Source organism: Mirounga angustirostris, unplaced genomic scaffold, assembly GCF_029215605.1.
Source record: "Mirounga angustirostris isolate CCGP_5_RB_7025 unplaced genomic scaffold, mMirAng1.0.hap1 SCAF_9, whole genome shotgun sequence".
Classification (NCBI taxonomy): Eukaryota; Metazoa; Chordata; class Mammalia; order Carnivora; family Phocidae; genus Mirounga; species Mirounga angustirostris.
Genome location: NW_026991717.1, coordinates 117,375,390 through 117,393,932, shown reverse-complemented (window position 1 = coordinate 117,393,932; position 18,543 = coordinate 117,375,390). Strand labels below are relative to the sequence as shown.

At 54.5% G+C, this 18,543-nt stretch overlaps 1 protein-coding gene across 4 annotated transcripts in view; it reads left to right on the top strand.

Annotated features, from left to right (window-relative positions):
• The first annotated feature begins 663 nt into the window (after positions 1 to 663).
• The window catches only part of LTBP2 (latent transforming growth factor beta binding protein 2), a 103,125-nt gene continuing 85,245 nt past the window's right edge, over positions 664 to 18,543 (top strand). For 2 of the 4 annotated variants that reach the window (XM_045901234.3, XM_045901235.3), the window contains exons 1-2: positions 665 to 1,775; positions 8,427 to 8,497. In XM_045901234.3, the coding sequence (XP_045757190.2) occupies positions 1,282 to 1,775; positions 8,427 to 8,497 (565 nt within the window). In that variant the 5' untranslated portion in view covers positions 665 to 1,281. Of the gene's footprint in view, positions 1,776 to 8,426; positions 8,498 to 18,543 lie in introns of all 4 variants that reach the window. The other 2 variants (XM_064571354.1, XM_045901233.3) reach the window with 2 other exon arrangements.

Sequence of the window (18,543 nt, the reverse complement as noted above, 5' to 3'; positions counted from 1 at the left end):
GCTTCTGAGCCTGAAGCAGGAGGCCAGGAGGGTGGGTCCCCATGTGCTCATTAGTGGAGGGATGTGCAGGCGAGAGGAGAGGGCCCCGGGCTCGTGCCCTTGGTTCCTCCGGGACCAAGGCGGCCTCAGGACTGCAAGGAAAAGCACGGGAGTCCTCAAGCTGAGGCTCGGAGATCTGACCCACTTTTGTAGAGTTGAGGGCAAAGAAAAACACCATCCTCACCCTTTTTGGACACATGCTGTTTCCTGGTGTGACCTTATTCAAGAGCCTCTATGTCTATACCTCTGTTAAAAAGGTGGTATCTCTTCCAGGATCCGCCATCGCCGCCCCAGGCCTGGCCTGGACCCTGACGCAGCAGGAAAAGGATTAGGCTCTAGGAGCGCAGGCGGCGGGCAGCGGCTGCAAGGTGGCGGAGGACGCAGCCAGCTCCACTAGAGGGCGCGCGCCCCCCGGCGACCTTCCAGCGCGCTCGCACCCTGCGGCGGCGAGGGGGAGGCGAGCTCCCCGGCTGCCCCGCGCTGCCCCGCGCTAAGCCCACCCCGGAGCCGGCGCCCCCAGTGGCGGGGGCGGGAAGCGAAGGGGCCGGGCGTCCGTCCCTCGGGGCCCGGCCCTGTCACGCCGATCTTAATACCTCTCCTGGCCTCCTTCAGACCTTCGAGGCCGCAGCCTTGGTCATGCAACCGGGAGTTTGTTCCAGAGGCCAGAGGCAGGAGATAAATTCGGGTCAGGTCAGCAGTTCGAGCTTGACCGGGACGAGAGAAAGGTGACCAGGCGCCCCTGTCCCGGCGGGCGTCGTCTCCCCTGCCAGCCGTCGGGTCAGGCCTGCGCTGCCCCCAGCTCCTCACGGGTTAACCCCCCTTCGCCGCCCGCTCGCTTCCCGGTGCCAAAGTGGGTGTTGCTGGAATTCCTCTCTCCCTCTCCCGTAATGAGGGGGCTGAGCTGTCCCTCCGAGGAGGGGGCATGGTGTAGATAAAAGAGACGAAAAAACAGGGGGAAGTTTCCAAAAATAAAAGCGTCCGTCTGCCCTTCGGAAGGCTGCAGAGACGGGAGAAGGCGCGAAGGTGCAGCGGCGGTGCGCGCCTGGCTGGAGACGAGCGGACGCCAGGCTCGGGGCGCGCAGCCCCGGGACCGCTCACGCCGCCCAGCCCTCGCCCCGGGAAGGCTGGCTTGGAGCCCCTAGACCGGGAGAAGCGGGCCGCCGGCCGGGGAGCGGAGCGCGGCCGCCGCAAGCCCCCGGGGCGGTTCCCCCCGCTCAGCGCTCTCCAGTCGCCCCCGGCGCCATGAGGCCCCCGACCACCCACCGCTGCCCCGGGCGCGCCCTGCACAACCCCTGCGGGGGCCTCCTGGCCCTCACGCTGGCTGTCTTCGTGGGCATGGGCCATGCTCAGAGGGACACGGTGGGAAGATACGAGCTGGCTGGCAGGGACGCGAATCGGCTGCGGCGCCCCGGGGGCAGTCACCCCGCAGCGTCTGCAGCCAAGGTGTACAGTCTGTTCCGAGAGCAGGACGCGCCAGTCCCGGGCTTGCCGCCCACGGAGCGGGCCCAACCCGGCTGGGGGAGCCCCCGGAGGCCCGCCGACGCGCTGGCCAGGAGGCCGCCCCGCGCGCAGCAGCCGCGGCGAGCCCAGCCACCTGCGCAGACCTGGAGAAGCAGTCCCTCGGGCCAGCAGCAACCCGCAGCCCGGGCCCGGGCCGCCCCGGCCCTCCCGCGCCTCGGAACCCTCCAGCGGCCCGGGGCTGCGCCCCCAACCCCGCCGCGGGGGCGGCTTACGGGGTGAGCACTGCAGAGGAAAGCCGGGGGGGGGGGCGGAGGGAGCGAGGGTGGGTCCCCATGTGCTCATTAGTGGAGGGATGTGCAGGCGAGAGGAGAGGGCCCCGGGCTCGTGCCCTTGGTTCCTCCGGGACCAAGGCGGCCTCAGGACTGCAAGGAAAAGCACGGGGGTCCTCAAGCTGAGGCTCGGAGATCTGACCCACTTTTGTAGAGTTGAGGGCAAAGAAAAACACCATCCTCACCCTTTCGTACCAGCTCGCCGAGACCTGACGCTAAATCCTTTCCCAAGGCGCCCATGCTTTCTCCTGCCCCCCGCTAACCAGTGCCCGCAGACTCCCGCAGCACCGCGGGGATCCGAGAGGGAGCCCAGAGGGGGCAGCGGGGTGGGCGTTCCGGTCGCCTGAGGCCCTAGAGCGGTTGAGCGGGCTCAGAGCGCAGGTAGGTGGAGGACGTCGGGGCCCCAGAGAGCCAAGGCAGATGCATCTCCGGGAAGCGGGCTGGCAGGGAATCCTGAACTTGGCTACAAGTGTACGAGTTGGGACGCAGGTCGGGCTGGGCCCGCGCGCGGCTGGACGTGGGAGGGGGAATGGGCTCGAGGGCACTTTGGGCCGGAAGCCCGCTCGCGCCGAGCTGCGGCACAGTGGGTACGTGGGAGAGGGGGTCTGTGTGTGCGCCTGTGCAGCTAGGTGTCAGCGCGCGTCGCGCAATCTGCGGGGCTGTGTCCCCCAACCCGGCGATTTGCTTTTTCCCCTCTCCCCGGGCACCCCTGCTGCCCGCTGGGGGCGCTCTCGCAGCGTCGGGAGGCTCGGAGGCAACCCCATCCCCATGTCGGGGATCCTCATGGCTGAGGGGCACTTGGCCTTGTCTGGGTATGCCATGTGTCTCCAGAATGGAGGGCAAAGGGAGCCCCGGGGAAGGGCGGGGCTGGAGGAGGGCAGGATCCGAGAGGCTGGGAAGGGCTCTGGCAGCCCTGTATGGCCTGGGCCCAATTTACCAGTTGATTTTAGTCCCAGTGCACAGCAAAGACACTTGTACCCTCAGTTCTACCCTGGAGGACGGTGTGCCTGGTGGCCTTCTGCTCCAGGTTTTCCTTGGCTGCTGAACTCTTCCTATTTCCCCAGGATTGCCTCCCTTCATTCAGATCTCTGCTCAGACAGGTCTGCTCTGGCAGACCTGCCCCACCCTGTCTCCCTTCACGTGCTTTACCTGTTTCTGCGTTTATTGCCCACACCGATGTCAATTCTACAAAAACAGAGGCTTTGTTTTGTGCATTGCTGTTACTAGTGCCTAGAAGAGAGCCTGCAGAAAGTTGATATTCGTTAAGTATCTGTTGAATGAGTGAATGAACTCCCTGCTGCCCCAGCAAGGCCCAACTTAGAACAGGCAGAGAGCAGACCCATGCACTGCCAAGTTGCTTACACACAGGATCAGTCAACAAGTGTTAATGGAGCACTGACTGTGTTTCAGTTTTTTCCTTTCCTGACGTGTGCAAGTGAATACATGCTTCCTAAGAGCAAGTGTGCAGAGCCTGGGACAGGGGATGGGGGTTCAGAGACAAAGGCATTGTTCCTGCCAAGAGAGCAACTCAATTACTTACAATGCAATTGGAGAGATGAACAGATATGTACCAGTGAATGTGCTTACTAATAACGGAAGCTTCCTATTAAGCATAAAGGATTGGGACAGTTATGGCTGAGGGGCTCAGAGGAGCTGAGGTCCCTGTGGCTGGATGGGCAGTATTCAGGGAAACAAGAGGGGAGGTGGCAGGAGTGGGGCCCAGAGGTGTAGCACTGCCCAAGGCTGAGGGCTTCTCACTGTTGGCACTGGCCTGGGGGTAGGATGGCACCCTGGTGTAGGGAAGCCATTGGAGTGAGGCTGGACGCAAGGTTGGGGCAGATCATGGAGGAGCTTATAGCTTAGGCATTTAGGTGCAAGTTGGGGGAAGGTAGAATAGTGGAGGTTGGGATGGGAAGGGTGCACTATTAGAAGTTGTGAAGTGAGGTGGGGATGTGCAAAGCAGATTGTCACCACAACAAAGCTGATATATGAGCACAGGTGTGTAAGGACACGGGCTGGGTGCCACCCCTAGGCACCTGTCATACACAGGTGCACACGTCAAATCACATGTTGGGTTTGGCTCCTCCCCCAGACTCTTTTCTGCAGCTTTGATTAAGGGTGGGTTCCTCTGGCAGTCCACGCAACCACTCCAAGTGAGCTGAGTAGCAATCTTGTCCATCTGCTTCCTCTGTGCAGGCCCATTCTGGCTCATGGCTTCTGGCCAGGCTGACCTCTGGCAGTTGCGTAGTGGGCTGCTCACGGCCAAGGACCAAGTGCCACCTGCTGGTGAAGCTTGGAATTACATTACTACTATGGGCGATTCTTCATTCATTCAACAAATATTTGAAAACCTCCTGTATGCCAGGCTCTGTGCTGGACCATGGAGCTACAGCAGAGGCCAACACAGCCAGTGTCCTCACAGAACTTGCATGTAGTGGGGATTTATTGCACACAATGAAGATTTATTAAGCATGTGCCAGACACAGTTCTAGTGTGTGGGATACATTGTAACCACAGCAGACACAGATCCTGCACTAATGGAATTTATGGTCTACAGAGGACTTTTAAAGCCATTGTTTCACAATATTCAGTGTTTCTTGAACTAGCCTCACAGCCTAACAATTTTCCCTGCTCTTTTCTCTCTTGTTCTATTATTTTTCTTTAAATTTACACACTGTAAAAAATAGTACGATTTTGTATTTTATCTATTTTAAACTATTTTATATTATGAGGTCTTGTACAAACATATAAAAAAAGTTGGAAATAATATAACTAACAATCCAGATTTTTCAAACCTTAATATTTTGGCATTTTTTGCTTTTGATTTTTTTAGTTTAAAATCCCTCCATAAATTTGTCTCTCTCTTCCCAGAGTTAACCACTACCCTGAATTTACTCATGATTCCACTGTATGTTTTTACACTATTACTACAGATGCATGCCTCCATTAAATACATAATATTGTTTTGCATATTTTAAACTCAGATAAGTGATACCATACTGTATTATCCTCCTACAATTTGCTTTCTCGCCTCCTCATTAGATTTTTGAGTCTAGCCATGTTAATATAATCAGCCCACGTTTATTCGTTTTAACTGTGGTATATTATGCTGCTGTCTGAATATACCACAGTTTACCCATCCTCCTGTTTTTGAACATTTAGATGACTTACATTTTTTTTTTTTGCTATTGCAAACAGTGCTTGACTCATTTTTCTACACAAATAAATTCATTTTTCAAGGACACTTTGTATCACTATCATGGTTGAAAATAGTACCACTTGGCATAAAAAGAAGGTAATTGTAGGAAAATTGAAATGAAAAGAAAATGTTTTTAAATTCTAATGGTGTCTAACTAGAAGCTCAACCGTGTGGTGTGTTCTTCCTATTGAAAAGGGAGACTAGCAAGTGTTGAGGGAAGGACCTGGCATTGGGACCCAACCTCAGACTGATTTTTTTTACTGATTTAATCAGGCTAGAACGATCACTGAAAAGGGGGTCACTTTCTCACCGCGTGACTCGCAGTGTTGAATGCTGTGGTTGTGGAAACCTAAAACCCCCTTTCCTAACCTGGGTGTGGCTCATCCATTATTTGGGAAACAGTGGATTAAGTGAAACAAGAAGTATTAAATGTATACCACGTGTCAGGCATTGTGTTAGACACAAAGAGGAATAAGAAAGAATTCTCAAGATAGTCAAGCTGGGGACACATATGACCAGTAACATGAGATAATCAGGACTAAATGACTGCAGTGGATGGGGAATGGGGGAAGGCAGAGGATATATCAGGGGAGGCTTACACAGAGGAGGTAACATTTGATCTGGAAGTCTTGGATTATGCAAAGGATTTCAATCAGCAAAGAGAGGGAAGGCATTCTAGGCGGAGAGCAGTTTAAGCAAAGGCACCACATCAAAATGTGGCCCTATGTGGTGCAATTGCAGGACAACAAATTTTGTAGCCTTGGAGGATCATAGCCTTGGTTGTGGAAGGTTGTGGAGAGAGGACAGGGGATGAGGGCAATTAAACTGCATAAGCAGATGGGGGCCTGGCCGGCTTCAAAGGGGCCAAAGGAGAGTCAGGGGAGGTTTTTAACAAAGGACCAGTATGATCACATTGGTCTGAAGTGGACCAGGAGCTGTTCCAGGCTGTTGGCCAGATGTGTCCCTAAAGGTTGGAAAATGATGCTGGATCCTGAGTTGATGTTTGCTGAGAGGTGTCACCTGGAAGGCTGGGCTCATATGATCTCATGGTGGTACCTTCCAAGGGGTCAGAACCATTGAGTCGGATATGCCCCAGCTAGTCAGACTGACTTGCTCTCTCTAGCTAGCCAGAGCCAGCTGAATTGTCATCTCTCAGCTGAATGGTCATCTCCCAGCTGAATGCTCATCTCCCACCTTCCAGGCCTCTGCCCCAGATTCGAATATTGGCCTCGAAAGAACTCTCAGAGTCCCCCATTGATTTCCTGAATCTCTCTTGAGTGCCCTTCCAGCCCCAGCCTGGCCGCCCCTGCCCGGCAGCCTTTGATTCTGACCAGGCCTCGCTGTGTTCCTGAAGGCCCTGAGGGGCAGGTTGCTGCCCCCTATAGTCAGCTACAAAGCTGTCCCGAGGGCATCTGGGGTGACAGCTGGCTCAGGGGACTTCCTTGGGCTGGGCTCCATGCCATGACCTCCCAGTCAAGTAGGCCCCTCAGTCTGTGCTATTTGGACACTAACAGACCCTAGTTCTTAGAAAACTCTCAGGCATGCAGTCTGTTTCCTTGTGAAGACCTCCTTGGCCTCCAAGAGGACTTGTCACCACTGCAAGGCGTAGTGACTTCCAAATGCGTGGGTAGTACACCCATCCCTTCCTCCAGTGCGCACACTCAGAAAGCCTGGGTATGAGGACCAGCCCCTTCCTCAGAACTCAGCAACTTGGGCCCTGACGGGGAGGAGGCTCTCATAGAGCCAGGAAGCAGCAGAAGGCCGCGGTGCAGAGAGGCTCTGAGGTGGCCAGGATGGCCCAGCTTTTGGCTGGGAGGACGTTCTGGGAGCTCGCTGGGAGGCAGCTCCCCACAACTTTGGGCCACAGGGCTAGAAATGGGCTTCAGCTTTTCCAAGCTGCAGGAATTTATTTTGAATGTTTTGTAAGGTTCCAAAACCCACACAAGCTTTGGGGTTCACTCAAATGTCAAATAAACTCGTAAACGAGACCAGATGCTCAATCTTCTGTCCACAGAGGTCACAGGCATGGCCCCCTTCTCTGCACCCTGATTCTCCAGCTCATTCTCTGCTGCCCCACTCAGCCTGTTTCAGTGAGTGCTCAGGAGACAATTTCTGATGGTAATAATGGGGTCCACACAGCCAGGGCCAGGCCCAGGCCCTCAGGAGCCTTCCCCGGGGGGGAACGCTTCTAGAGAAGTCACCCAGGTCCAGGCATTTGGGTCTCTAGATGGAGAGTCAGGGCTGGTGAAAGCTGCTGGTGCTACAGGGGCTTCACCACACACCTGAAAGCAAAGTTTGAGTGAGTTGGGTGAGCACCCCAGCAGTTACTACAGACCAGTTTCTCCTGTGGGGGCCCTCAGTGCTGGCACCATAGCTGGGGAAGGACTATCCCCCATAAAATAAGTTCCATTCGCCTGCCCAAATAAAAAGAGTGTGCTCACTATGCAGAGGCAGCTTAACCCAAGGCCCCAGTTTCATCTTCCTACCAGCTCATCACCTCAAGCCCCTCTTTTTTTTTTAAGATTTTATTTATTTGAGATAGAGTGAGTGAGAGAGAGAGAGAGAGAGCACAAGCGGGGGGAGGAGCAGAGGGAGAGGGGGAAGCAGGGTCCCCACTGAGCCGGGAGCCCGATGCAGGACTCGAACCCAGAACCCTGAGATCATGACCCCGAGCCGAAGGCAGACGCCCAACTGACTGAGCCACCCAGGCGCCCCACCTCAAGCCCCTCTTAAATAGAAATTCTATAACCCCAGGTCCCTCTGTCTCCCCTTGCACCACGCACCAGCCTGCCCAAGGGCAAGCCTCCTCCCACGCACATTTGTTGGCTGATGATGAATATGTGTTTCCCGAAGACTATTTTATGTGTGTTTTCCAGCTTCGCTTAGATAGTCAGCATTTGTGGGGCAAAGGACCATGGTGTTTATTTTTTGGTGAGAGGCAGTGTAGGGTTGGAGCTTGACTTAGAGGCGGGGCAACTCAGGTTTGAATCCGGCTTTGGCACTTACTCATTGTTGAGCCTCGGCGCCTCATTGAACCTCTCTGAACTTGCTTTTTTCATCGTCTGCATCATCACTGTCATTAATTGTCCTAGAGAGTGCCTTCTTTGTGTTAGGGACAACAGTCCAGCTAGGCAGGTATTATTCCCTCCATCATACTGCTGGAGAGAGTGAAGTTGCCCAAGATCACGCAGAGAATGACGGGATTCAACTGTCAGATCTGCGGGATCGCCAAGTTCTTGCCCCGGGGCCACGTGGACTCCCTAGAGAAGGAGGACGGTCTGGCCAGCCTGGCAGTGTTCCCGGGGCCCTGCCCATAGAGGGTGGGACCATCCAAGGGGCTCTGGGAATAGTACCTTTCTGAGCACCCTTGTGCTGACCCAGTTTTGCTGACCCCACAGGAGGAATGTCTGCGGGGGACAGTGCTGCCCAGGATGGACGACAGCAAATAGCACCAACCACTGTATCAAACGTGAGTGCCTCTGCCCCATCCACCGTTCTCCCCCTCTCTCCTTCGAGGTTGGCCAGGCCCAGGGACTCCGGAACCTGGAGCAAAGGTATCTTCCCGGTCTGCCTCTCCAGAATGGAGGCAATGGACGGTGGAAGGGAGATTTTAAAAAGGCCTCCAGCTGAAAACGACTCTCAGATAAAATTCCCCACTTGTGTTTTCAAAGCTTCCCCTCCTGCTGCCCCACTGTGTTGGTGCCCCGCTCGCCCTGTCCGTAGGGGCCCTTGGGCGTGCACACACCCCTGTGATCTGCAGCACATGCCTGGCCCCAGAACCTCATTTCTGAGCCCCATTCACCTTGCGTGCTATGGGAATCCCCCTCTGCCTTGGCCCCTGCCCCCGCCGGTCCTGGCCTCTGTCAGGCCCCCTGCCGGCATGAGGCTGTCAGATGAGGCTCCGATCCCATGTCTGGAGCAGTCTCCCTTCCTCCTGGCTGGCCCCGATGAGAGCAAAGAGAGAGTCGTCATCTTAGTTATGTGGAAAGCAAGGAGTGAGGCAGGAAGAGCGAGGGCCCCGATGCCCAGGCCTTCACTCACAGGACAGAGGCAATGCCAATAAGAGCCGATGGCTACGCGGCCCGCAGTTTGTGCCAGGTACACTTTACGAGGCCCATGGGGCAGGGAGGACCACTATCCATTGGGCAAAGAAGGAAACTGAGGCACAGGCAAGTCACTTGTTCAAGGTCATGTGGCCTGGAAATGGCAGGATTTTGAACTCAGGTGACCTGACTCCAGGGTCCCTCTTCTTAATCACTACACCCTGCGGCCAGATAGCCTATCTGACCTCATCTTTCCGGGGCTCACTTTCTGCACCTGTGAGCAGAGACCAGCTACTCCCACCATGCCGGCTACTCCTGCTGGTTCACAGCTGAGCATTTGCTCTGCGCCCCCCACTGTGCTAAGCTCTTCACATGTCTTTTTCGAGCCTCTCAATAACCCTATGCAGTGGGTGTTTAGTCATCATTCCCACTTACAGACGAGGACGCTGAGTCTTGGCTTGATTGGGAAACGCGGCCAAGGTAACGCTACTCCAAGGCCTAGAGCCGGGGCTGGATCCAGGCGGTTTGACTTCAGAATCCCATACTCTTCTCTGTGGGGGTTTGTTCCCTCCCAACCCCAGCTGAGCCCCAGGCTTTCTAGAATTTGGAATCCTCACAGGGGAAAACAGATACGGGATCTTTCTCCTTCACACTCCAGGGCTCCCCTTGAGGTCTTGTCAGCTCCCGAGGCCTTTAGGGCTGGCCCAGGAGCCCCGCCTGACTGCCCCCCTGCCACTACCTTCTGCCAGGCCCTAAGCCTGGCTGCAAAGTCTCAGTCTCACCAGAACCCCTTCCTGGCCAGCGACAAGCCCCAGGCCCTATTCAATGTGAGGGTTTCACAGCTAATGGTCTATGACAAAAACCTGCGGTGTTCTCAGCCCCAGTGGATGCCCTCAGCTCTGATTCTGAGGCCTCCTGAGATGGGGATGGGATGGGGACACGAGGGGGATGCTGGTTCACCCAGCTCTTGGTTCCGCTTCAAACCCCATGACCCTGACCCTCTCCCAGCCTGACGGTGAAGCTCACGCAGAATCTTGGGTCTCTCTAAGGGTCTCCAGGTAGAGAAACCAAAACCCCCAACTCAAAAACGAACAGCAAAGCAGATCTTTCCCCTGAAAATTCTTTCCTTTTCAGGGAGCCTGGATGAGTGGGGCTCTCAGAGGACAGGCCCTCTCTGGCTGGGGGCCGAGATGGGGGAAAGACCCTTGTCCTTCAAAATGATAAAGATGAAGACAGTGTGCCTCGGGTGGTTTTGCTCAAGGTCACAGACTCATTGGAGGAGGTTCAGAGACTCAAAATCAGCAACTCCCGTGGGCAGAGAAACCAGGGATGTGGGTAGCCAGAGGGTTTCATGCTCAGCAGAAGCTTTGAGGTTGGGCCCTTGGAGCCTGGGCACTAGTATATTTTTAAAGCCCCCCAGGCAATTCTAGCCAGGGCTGAAGACCACTGAGCAGGGTTTGGTCTGTCATAGGAAGATGTGCAGCGGGGGCCCTAACCCAAATCTGGATGTTCCCACGAATCCTCTGGGATCTTATTTAAAGTGCGGATTCTGGGATGCCTGGGTGGCTCAGTCGGTGAAGCGCCTGCCTTCAGCTCAGGTCATGATCCCGGGATCCTGGGATCGAGTCCCACATCAGGCTTTTTGCTCAGGGGGGAGCCTGCTTCTCCCTCTGCCTGCCGCTCCCCACCCCCCGCTTGTGCTCTCTCTCTCTGATAAGTAAATTAAATCTTTTTTAAAAAATTAAAAAAATGTAAAGTACAGATTCTGATTCAGCAGGTCTGGGCTGGAGAGTCTGAGTTTCTAACGAGCTCCCAGGGGCTGCTGCCTTTGGTACAGGGACCACACTTAGAGCAGCAGAGCCTTGGTGCACCCTGGAGGACCAGGGAGGGATTTGGGGTGGGAGATGGGGAGGAAGGTTGGTATGTTCTAGTGAGCTTGGCAGAGAGGGTTGCGGAGATTTGAGTTGAAGCTGGAGCAGGATGGCTTCAGAGGGGCTTGGCCTCTCACCAGCTGCCCGAGGGCTCAGGGCCTGGGCCTCGCGCTCCGGCCCTCCAGCAGTGGAGGTTCTTGGTTTCCTAACTTGTTCATGATTTTCCCGTGGTAGTCTCTGCCAAACTGGAGTTTTGACGCTGGAAACTCAAGGTTGGGTGAGTCGGCAGACTGTCAGAAGCAACGTGTGTGCGTGTGTGCACCCTTGTGCCCCAGCCAGAGGATGCTCCAGCATGCTGCCAAATCCCCCTTCAGCCTGGGAGTCCTCAGCCCGCCTATTTCTCTCCTGGTCATTCCCCCCACTAGACCCTGGCCCGCAGGCTGGCAGCTGTTCGCCCAAGTCATGCATCCAGGAATCAGCAGAGCCTGGATGTGAATCCAGGCAGCCTAGCTCTGGAGTACAGGGATCATGCTCCTGATAAATGGGCAAGTCTGTGTAGAGAGCCTGGCACATGGTGAGTTTAGCTGTCATTTTAATCCACATCCAGGAGATTGTGCTGACTACCTGGGTTTAAATGCAAACTCCACCTTTCCCACTTGAAGTTGCCTTGCCCACGGAAGGGCTGTGTGCTCATGAGTGGGGCCTTGTGCTGTTTGCTTGTTGCCATTTTGCTGCTAAAGAGCCTAATGAGAACCACGTGGGCGGTGGGGTGTTGCCTCTGTAGAGTGTGGGGCTCTTGGCTCCACACCCTGTCAGCTGGTCCTCCTGCTCCCCGCCGCCCCCCGGCCCGTGGTTAGTATCTTCCTCTCCCCTCCCCACTGCTGCCCTCCTGGCTGCAGCCAAGAGTACCAAGGCTGGGGAATGCTCAGTGCTCTTTCTCAGCAGTTTCGCACATGTGGGGTGCTTCCCTGGCCAGCAGGAGAGGGGCCGACAAGGAGGGGTGGGTGACCTACCCCCATTGCCAAGAATGAAGTCTAGTCCCAGAACCGTGTGGAGACTCAGTCTGTCCCCTGGTCTCTGCCAGAAATCTGTGGGTCTGACCCACTACTCAAGTACAGGGAGGGATGGCCCTTGTCCCCTGGGCCGTCGCGCGGCCCCCTCCTTCCTCCTCTCAGAGGATCCTCGGTTGCTGTGACCTCCCAGTCCATCTGCCTGGCAGGCCCCTTCCTTCGTCCCTGTCCGGTCCCTGGACCTCAGGGAGCCACTGCACCTGCAGATGGCCATTGTTGGAACCCCAGCTCCTCACTCCACCTTGGCAAGGTCAGAAGTTGGGCTCTCAGCTCCTCCTCCGGTCGCGGTATCTGCCTTCCCTTCTGTGGCTTTGCCAGCGAGGCTACGGGGTTTATGGGTTTATGTATTTGTGGAGGCAGCTGCCGGGGGCCTGCCTGAAGTCCTTCCTGGGGCGGGGGGGCGGGGGGCACCGTAGAGTGTGGGCTGACTGGATCCTGTTTATAGTTAGGGCTTTTAGGAGACTGTCCAGCCTTCCCAGACTGGCTCACCCCCATCGCCACCCAACACACACACACGCTTTGGGGGCTTCTGAAGGCTCACACTGGGGAGGAAGATGTGAAGAATTCTTTGATTTCTCATTTTTTCTCAGCCTAGATGCACAGAGGCTATTCTGGGCGGGGCAGAGGGGGTCCCGAAGCTGTTGAGGAGGGAGGTAGGTGGCTTACCCCACCATCTCCACCACCAAGCAGTAAGGCTCAAAGTTAAGAGCGTGTGCTTTGGATTCTGGTGCCAAATCCAAGGAGTTGTGGATCTGAATCCCAGCTCTGTGTCTTCAGGCAAGGGACTGGCCCTCTTCTTCCACAGAGCCTCAACCATAAAATGGGTATAACAATCTATATAGTGTTGTTTTTGAGGATTAATAATAACACTGTAGCTATTACCGTGGGTCAGGTACTATTCAAGGGACTTGATATTGTTAATTTTTAATCCTCACAATCCTATAAACTAGATTTGATCTTTCTCCCCATTTACAAATGAGGTTAGCTATTCGCCCAAGTCATGCATCCAGGAATCAGCAGAGCCTGGATGTGAATCCAGGTAGCCTAGCTCTAGAGTACAGGGATCATGCTCCTGATAAATGGGCAAGTCTGTGTAGAGAGCCCGGCACATGGTGAGTTTAGCTGTCATTTTAATCCACATCCAGGAGATTGTGCTGACTACCTGGGTTTAAATGCAAACTCCACCACTTAGCTATGTGGCCATGAGCAAGATGCTCACGCTCTCTGTGCCTCAGTTTCCTCACCTGTAAAATGTGCCTAGTGTTAGTCTCTGCCTCACAGAGTTGTAAGAGACAAATGAGATAACTCAGGTTAAAAGTTTAGTCCAAGGCCTGGCATGTTCTCTGTGCTCCATACACATTTGGCCTTGACACCGAGGGCAGGGACTGTGTCACATGGCCCTTGGCATGACCCAGTGGCAGGTGCTCATTGGACACAAGGGAAAGGCTCAGTAAGCACTTACTGAATAATGCAGGGCCTATCCCAGGACTATGCCAAGAGGTCCCCTTTTGCTGCCTCACTTTTATTAACCCTTCCAGAAAACTCAGGAGATCCTGGAATGGGCCTTGGCATCTGCTCCTGCCTTCTTGGTCCAGAGCCTCTGAGTGCATCGTGGCTTTTGTTCTGGCTCACATCTCAGTGAGATGAGGACCCCATACCCCCTAATGTGGCCCTGATGTGGCCCCACCCATCCCATCTCTGTAATGACTCATCCCGTTGGGCAAAACTATGGTCAGGTGGGTAAGAGCCCCAACTTTGGAGCCAGACTCCTTGGGTTCAAACCCTTCCTCCATCACTTAGTAGTATGGTGATCTCAGGTAAGCTGCTTGGCTGCTCTCAGCCTCAGTTTCTCCATATGCTGAATGGGGAGAAGAATAGCACCCATAGGGGTGCCTGGGTGGCTCAGTCGTTAAGCGTCCGCCTTCGGCTCAGGTCATGATTCCAGGGTCCTGGGATCGAGTCCCACATCAGGCTCCCTGCTCAGTGGGAAGCCTGCTTCTCCCTCTCCCATTCCCCTTGCTTGTGTTCCTGCTCTCGCTGTGTCTCTCTCTGTCAAATAAATAAAATCTTAAAAAAAAAAAAAAAAAGACAATGCTTTAAAAAAAAAAAAGAATAGCACCCGTAGTAGTTATAAGAATGAAAAGAAGTCATACATGTAAAGAAGTTAGCCCAGGGCCTCATAATGGTAAATGCTGAGCAAATATTAGAGAAAAGGGTCACAGCAGGGGTGGGATCACCACCGACTGGTTAAGAACTTCCAGGAGCTAGAGTCTGGAGCCTCTGTGTGGCTTGTCTCTGGAAGAACCGTCCTATGAGACTCAGTAGTTGGCAGGGAGTGGAGGAGAGCAAGATGAGAGGTAGCTAAGGGGAATAATCACATGACCTCAGTGGAGACCCAACTAACGTGAAGGGTACGGTCCTAGCAAGAGACCATCATCTCTCTTCCCACCACATATGGGTATCTGAGATTTTCCTGGTGAGCAGGCCCATGCCCCCAAGGCTCTTTGCTCAAAGAAGAATTTAGGAGTTATTTTTACCCAGGGGATCCTGACGCCGGGTGCTGTGTCCTGTGTCCACTCCCAGGGGAGTGCCTACTTGGTCCATGTTTGGTAAAGGACTGAGTAGGTGCAAGATCACATGGGTGGCCTGGTAGTTTCCTTCCTCCATCCCCAGCCTCCTCTTCTCGCCTTCTTGGCTGGCCTCTCCTTTTCTACCCAACATCTTAATGTTGGGCTTCCCCAAGACTCTGCAGATCTTCCAAATCTCCCATGCAAAGAGGGGGGCCATGGGAGCCAAGCCAAGCATTAGTTGTCCCCTATTATTGAGCACTAGTAGGCACTGTTAACTATAGTTATAGTAGTCAACAATAATAATAGCAGCCACGCTCTGTGCCAGGGACCACACTAAACATTTTAAGCCCTTCACCCCGTGAGTGGTCATTGTGTGATTCTCTGCTGTGCCAGGACTGAGTCCTGGGTCCTCTTCTTTCTCGCCGCACCCTTCCTGGAATGATCTGATGTATTCCCATGGATGGAAATCTGCGCTGACGACACTATGTATATATATATATCTCTTCAGCCAGCCCTCTCCTCTGACCGCCAGACTCCTTCATCGGGATGCCTACTCAACATCTGCTCTTGATGCTCCCCAGACATCCCCAGGCCCAGCTTGTCCAAAACAAGCTCGTGGTTTCCCTCCCTCTGCGCCGGCTCCCCTGCCCAGGTATTAACCACCCTGTTAAAAGGCATCCCCACCTGCCTAAAGCCTCGAGTCAGACACCTGGGGGCCATCAGGGACACCTTCCTCACCGAGCTCTTCCTCTTCGGGTTTCACTTCCTAAATCTCCTGGGAGCCTATCTGCTGCTCCCTGCTTCCCTGGCTGCCTCTCTCGTCCGAGGCACCCCGAGTGTGGGCTCCTGGGTGATGGTTGCAGCCGGCTGCCTGCTCTCCCCACTCTCTGGTTCTCTCTCCAGACATCATATCATAACACATCGCTGTTCCCTCCTTCCCGCTGCCGTGAGCCCAGCCTCATCTCCCAGAACCCCCCTCGCTCACCCAATCCAGCCTGGACTCCTGGAATACACTGCCTCCGGGTTCTTGCACAGGCTGCTCTGTTTGCTTTCCCTCCTCTCTTTATATGGCCGGCTCCCTGTCCTCTTTCCCGTCTCTGTTTCAAGTTCTCTTCCTCAGAGGAGCTCCCCTGACCACTCTGTTGGGGCTTCCCTACACCAGCCTTGTTATTCTGGATCCTAGCCCCTGGATCTTTCTCCCTCCATAACCCATACCCACCTCCATTTCGGTTCTTCTACTTACTTGTTTGCTTGTTTTGTGACCATCTCTCTAAGTTGGAAGCTCCACAAAGAAAAGGATGATGTCTGCCTTGCCTACCATCCTAGGTAAATAGTAAATGTTGGATGCGTGATCATTTTCTAGATGACACTGAGGCTCACAGAGGTGAAGAGACTTGCCCAAAGTCACACAGAATTTAAACACAGGTCTCTTTGGGTGCAAGGTTGTTCTCTCCTCCATGCTTTTGTCCTGACCTTCGTTGAGTTGTAAGCAGGAGTGTCTTCCCTCCCTCCTGATCTTCCCGGACCCTGGGCAGGGATGTGGTGCTGCCACAGAAGGGCTTGGTGGCTCCATGTCAGCCACAGAACTATCTTCCGTGCCCTAGAGCTGCTCCCCTAGAGAAGGCTGGTTCCTGGGCTCATCCCTGAAGGAGGCTGTCCCGGGAGCCCATCCCATCCTTCTCTCATCTCCAGAGGCCCCAAAGCCCTGCCTTTTCCCAGACAAGGCCCCGGGGCTGTGCGGATAGCCGGGTAACTCTTCGGCTTTTGGACAGGAGCTGGAGACAAACCCAGGCCTCAGCCCTGGGCCACGAGTCCTGCCCAGTGGTCTCTTTCCTCATGCCTGCTGGAGCCGGTGGGAATTGGGACTGCTCCCTGCCCTTGGCCTCCTGCCCCTGACTGGCCCAGCATTGTGGCATTTGTTAATGCAATTAGCAGGGCGGTCCATGCTGAGGGGCTGGGGGCCAAGGTCTGACTCACGCCTCCCCTTCCTCCCCTCTGGCCGCCAAACGGTAGAGGCCCGCTTGGCCTGCCAGACGGCGTCTGCAGAGAGCACACGAGGGGCCAAGAAACGGCATCTTTCTCTCATTAGAGGCTTTTATGTGAACACAACTGCTATTCTGGAGCCGGCTGCTTGGCTGGCCCCTGAGCCCCAGGGCCGTTTCCAGCCGTCCGAGCTGCGGTCCCAGGACAGCTGTGGCGGGAGCAGGGCAAGTCCTTGAGGACCTGACTTCGCCCACAGCCTGGGGGCCGGGGCCGAGCTTGGGACCTGGAGACACGGCCCCTGGGCCGAGCCCCTGTATGGAGAGGACAGGTCCGGGTGGATTCTGAAGACACGTGTATGGGGACCAGACAGGGATTTCCTTGGCCTCAGGGATCTCTGACATCAGGCCCCTTTCTGTAGAAACCAGAGGCCAAGGCTGTGGAGAAACTGCTGAAGGCCTAAGTGGATACCCCACCCCTATAAGAGAGTTTCCAAGGCTAACTGAAACCTCTGGGTGGAGGCCGAAGGTGTGGTGTCCAAGGCAGGGCTGAGATAAATACTGAGGGTGGGTAGGCCTCTGGGTGTGGAAGGGGACAGGGCCCCATCCTGAGGGAGGGACCGCTAACTCAGTGGGTAGGTTCTTTGTGTCCCACTGACACAGATTTTAGGAAAGATGGAGATTTCATCTAGGGGGCAGCTGAGCTTCAGGTGTGGGGGGGCTGGGCCCAGAGTCTGATCTGGAGCTAAGGTTCATCTCCCAGACAAGAGGGGATGGTGCTGGAGGTCTTAGAGGAGACACAGGGTTAAGGGACCCATCTTGAAGTCAGTGCCTCATCTAATAGGTCACAGATGGAGGGAGAAGGTATCTCTGGGCGGTGGGGGTGGGGGAGGGATAGAGAGCGGACCAGCTGTATTCAACACCTGAAAAGCAGCCCTGCCTCCGTACCACAGGGCTTGGTCCATCCCTTTACCCAGGGCCTGACATTGCCTTTCCCTGGGAAAACAGTGGTGGAAGAGAAGTCCAGAGGCTGGCTTGCCTCTGCCACTGGGAGATAGATGGTGGTTTTTCTTAAAGCTTTGCAATGCAGTCCAATAGAACTTTCTGTGCTGATGGAAACGTTCTATAGCTTGTTGTTCAACATGGTAGCCATGAGTCACATGTGGCTAATGTGACTGAGGAACTGAATTTTACACTTTTTTTTTTTTTTTAGATTTTATTTATTTATTTGAGAGAGAGAGAATGAGAAACAGATAACAAGAGAGGGAAGAGGGTCAGAGGGAGAAGCAGACCCCCCGCTGAGCAGGGAGCCCGATGTGGGACTCGATCCCGGGACTCCAGGATCATGACCTGAGCTAAAGGCAGTCACTTAACCAACTGAGCCACCCAGGCGCCCAATTTTACACTTTTTAAAAAGATTTTTTATTCATTTATTTGACACACACAGAGAGAGAGAGCGCACAAGCAGGGGGAATGGCAGGCAGAGGGAGAAGCAGGCTCCCCACTGAGCAAGGAGCCTGATGCGGGGCTCCATCCCAGGACCCTGGGATCATGACCTGAGCCGAAGGCAGCTGCTTAACCAATTGAGCCACCCAGATGCACCATTTTATTTTATTTTAATCAATTTCATTTTAAATAGCCGCCTCCAGCTTGTGGCTACAGCATTAGACTGGAATGCATCCTCACTAGCATTCTGTTTTGTAGCCTTTGCAGACATGACTTCTGCAAAATGTCCTAAAATAAGACAATTAACCACAAAGCATTTGTCCCTATCATGGGCAAAGGGCAGTTAAGACATAAACCCCCAGATGTCAGCAAAAAGAGACCATCAGCATGTTGATATTAACCTAATAGGTAGACAGATATGCGACCAAAGCCCTGATTGGCATGACTCAGCACAGCCTGATTGCTTAAGAAAGTTCCACTGAAGAGCTCATAAAAACCCCTAAACTTAGAAACTCTGGGGGCAACCTCTCAGGCCC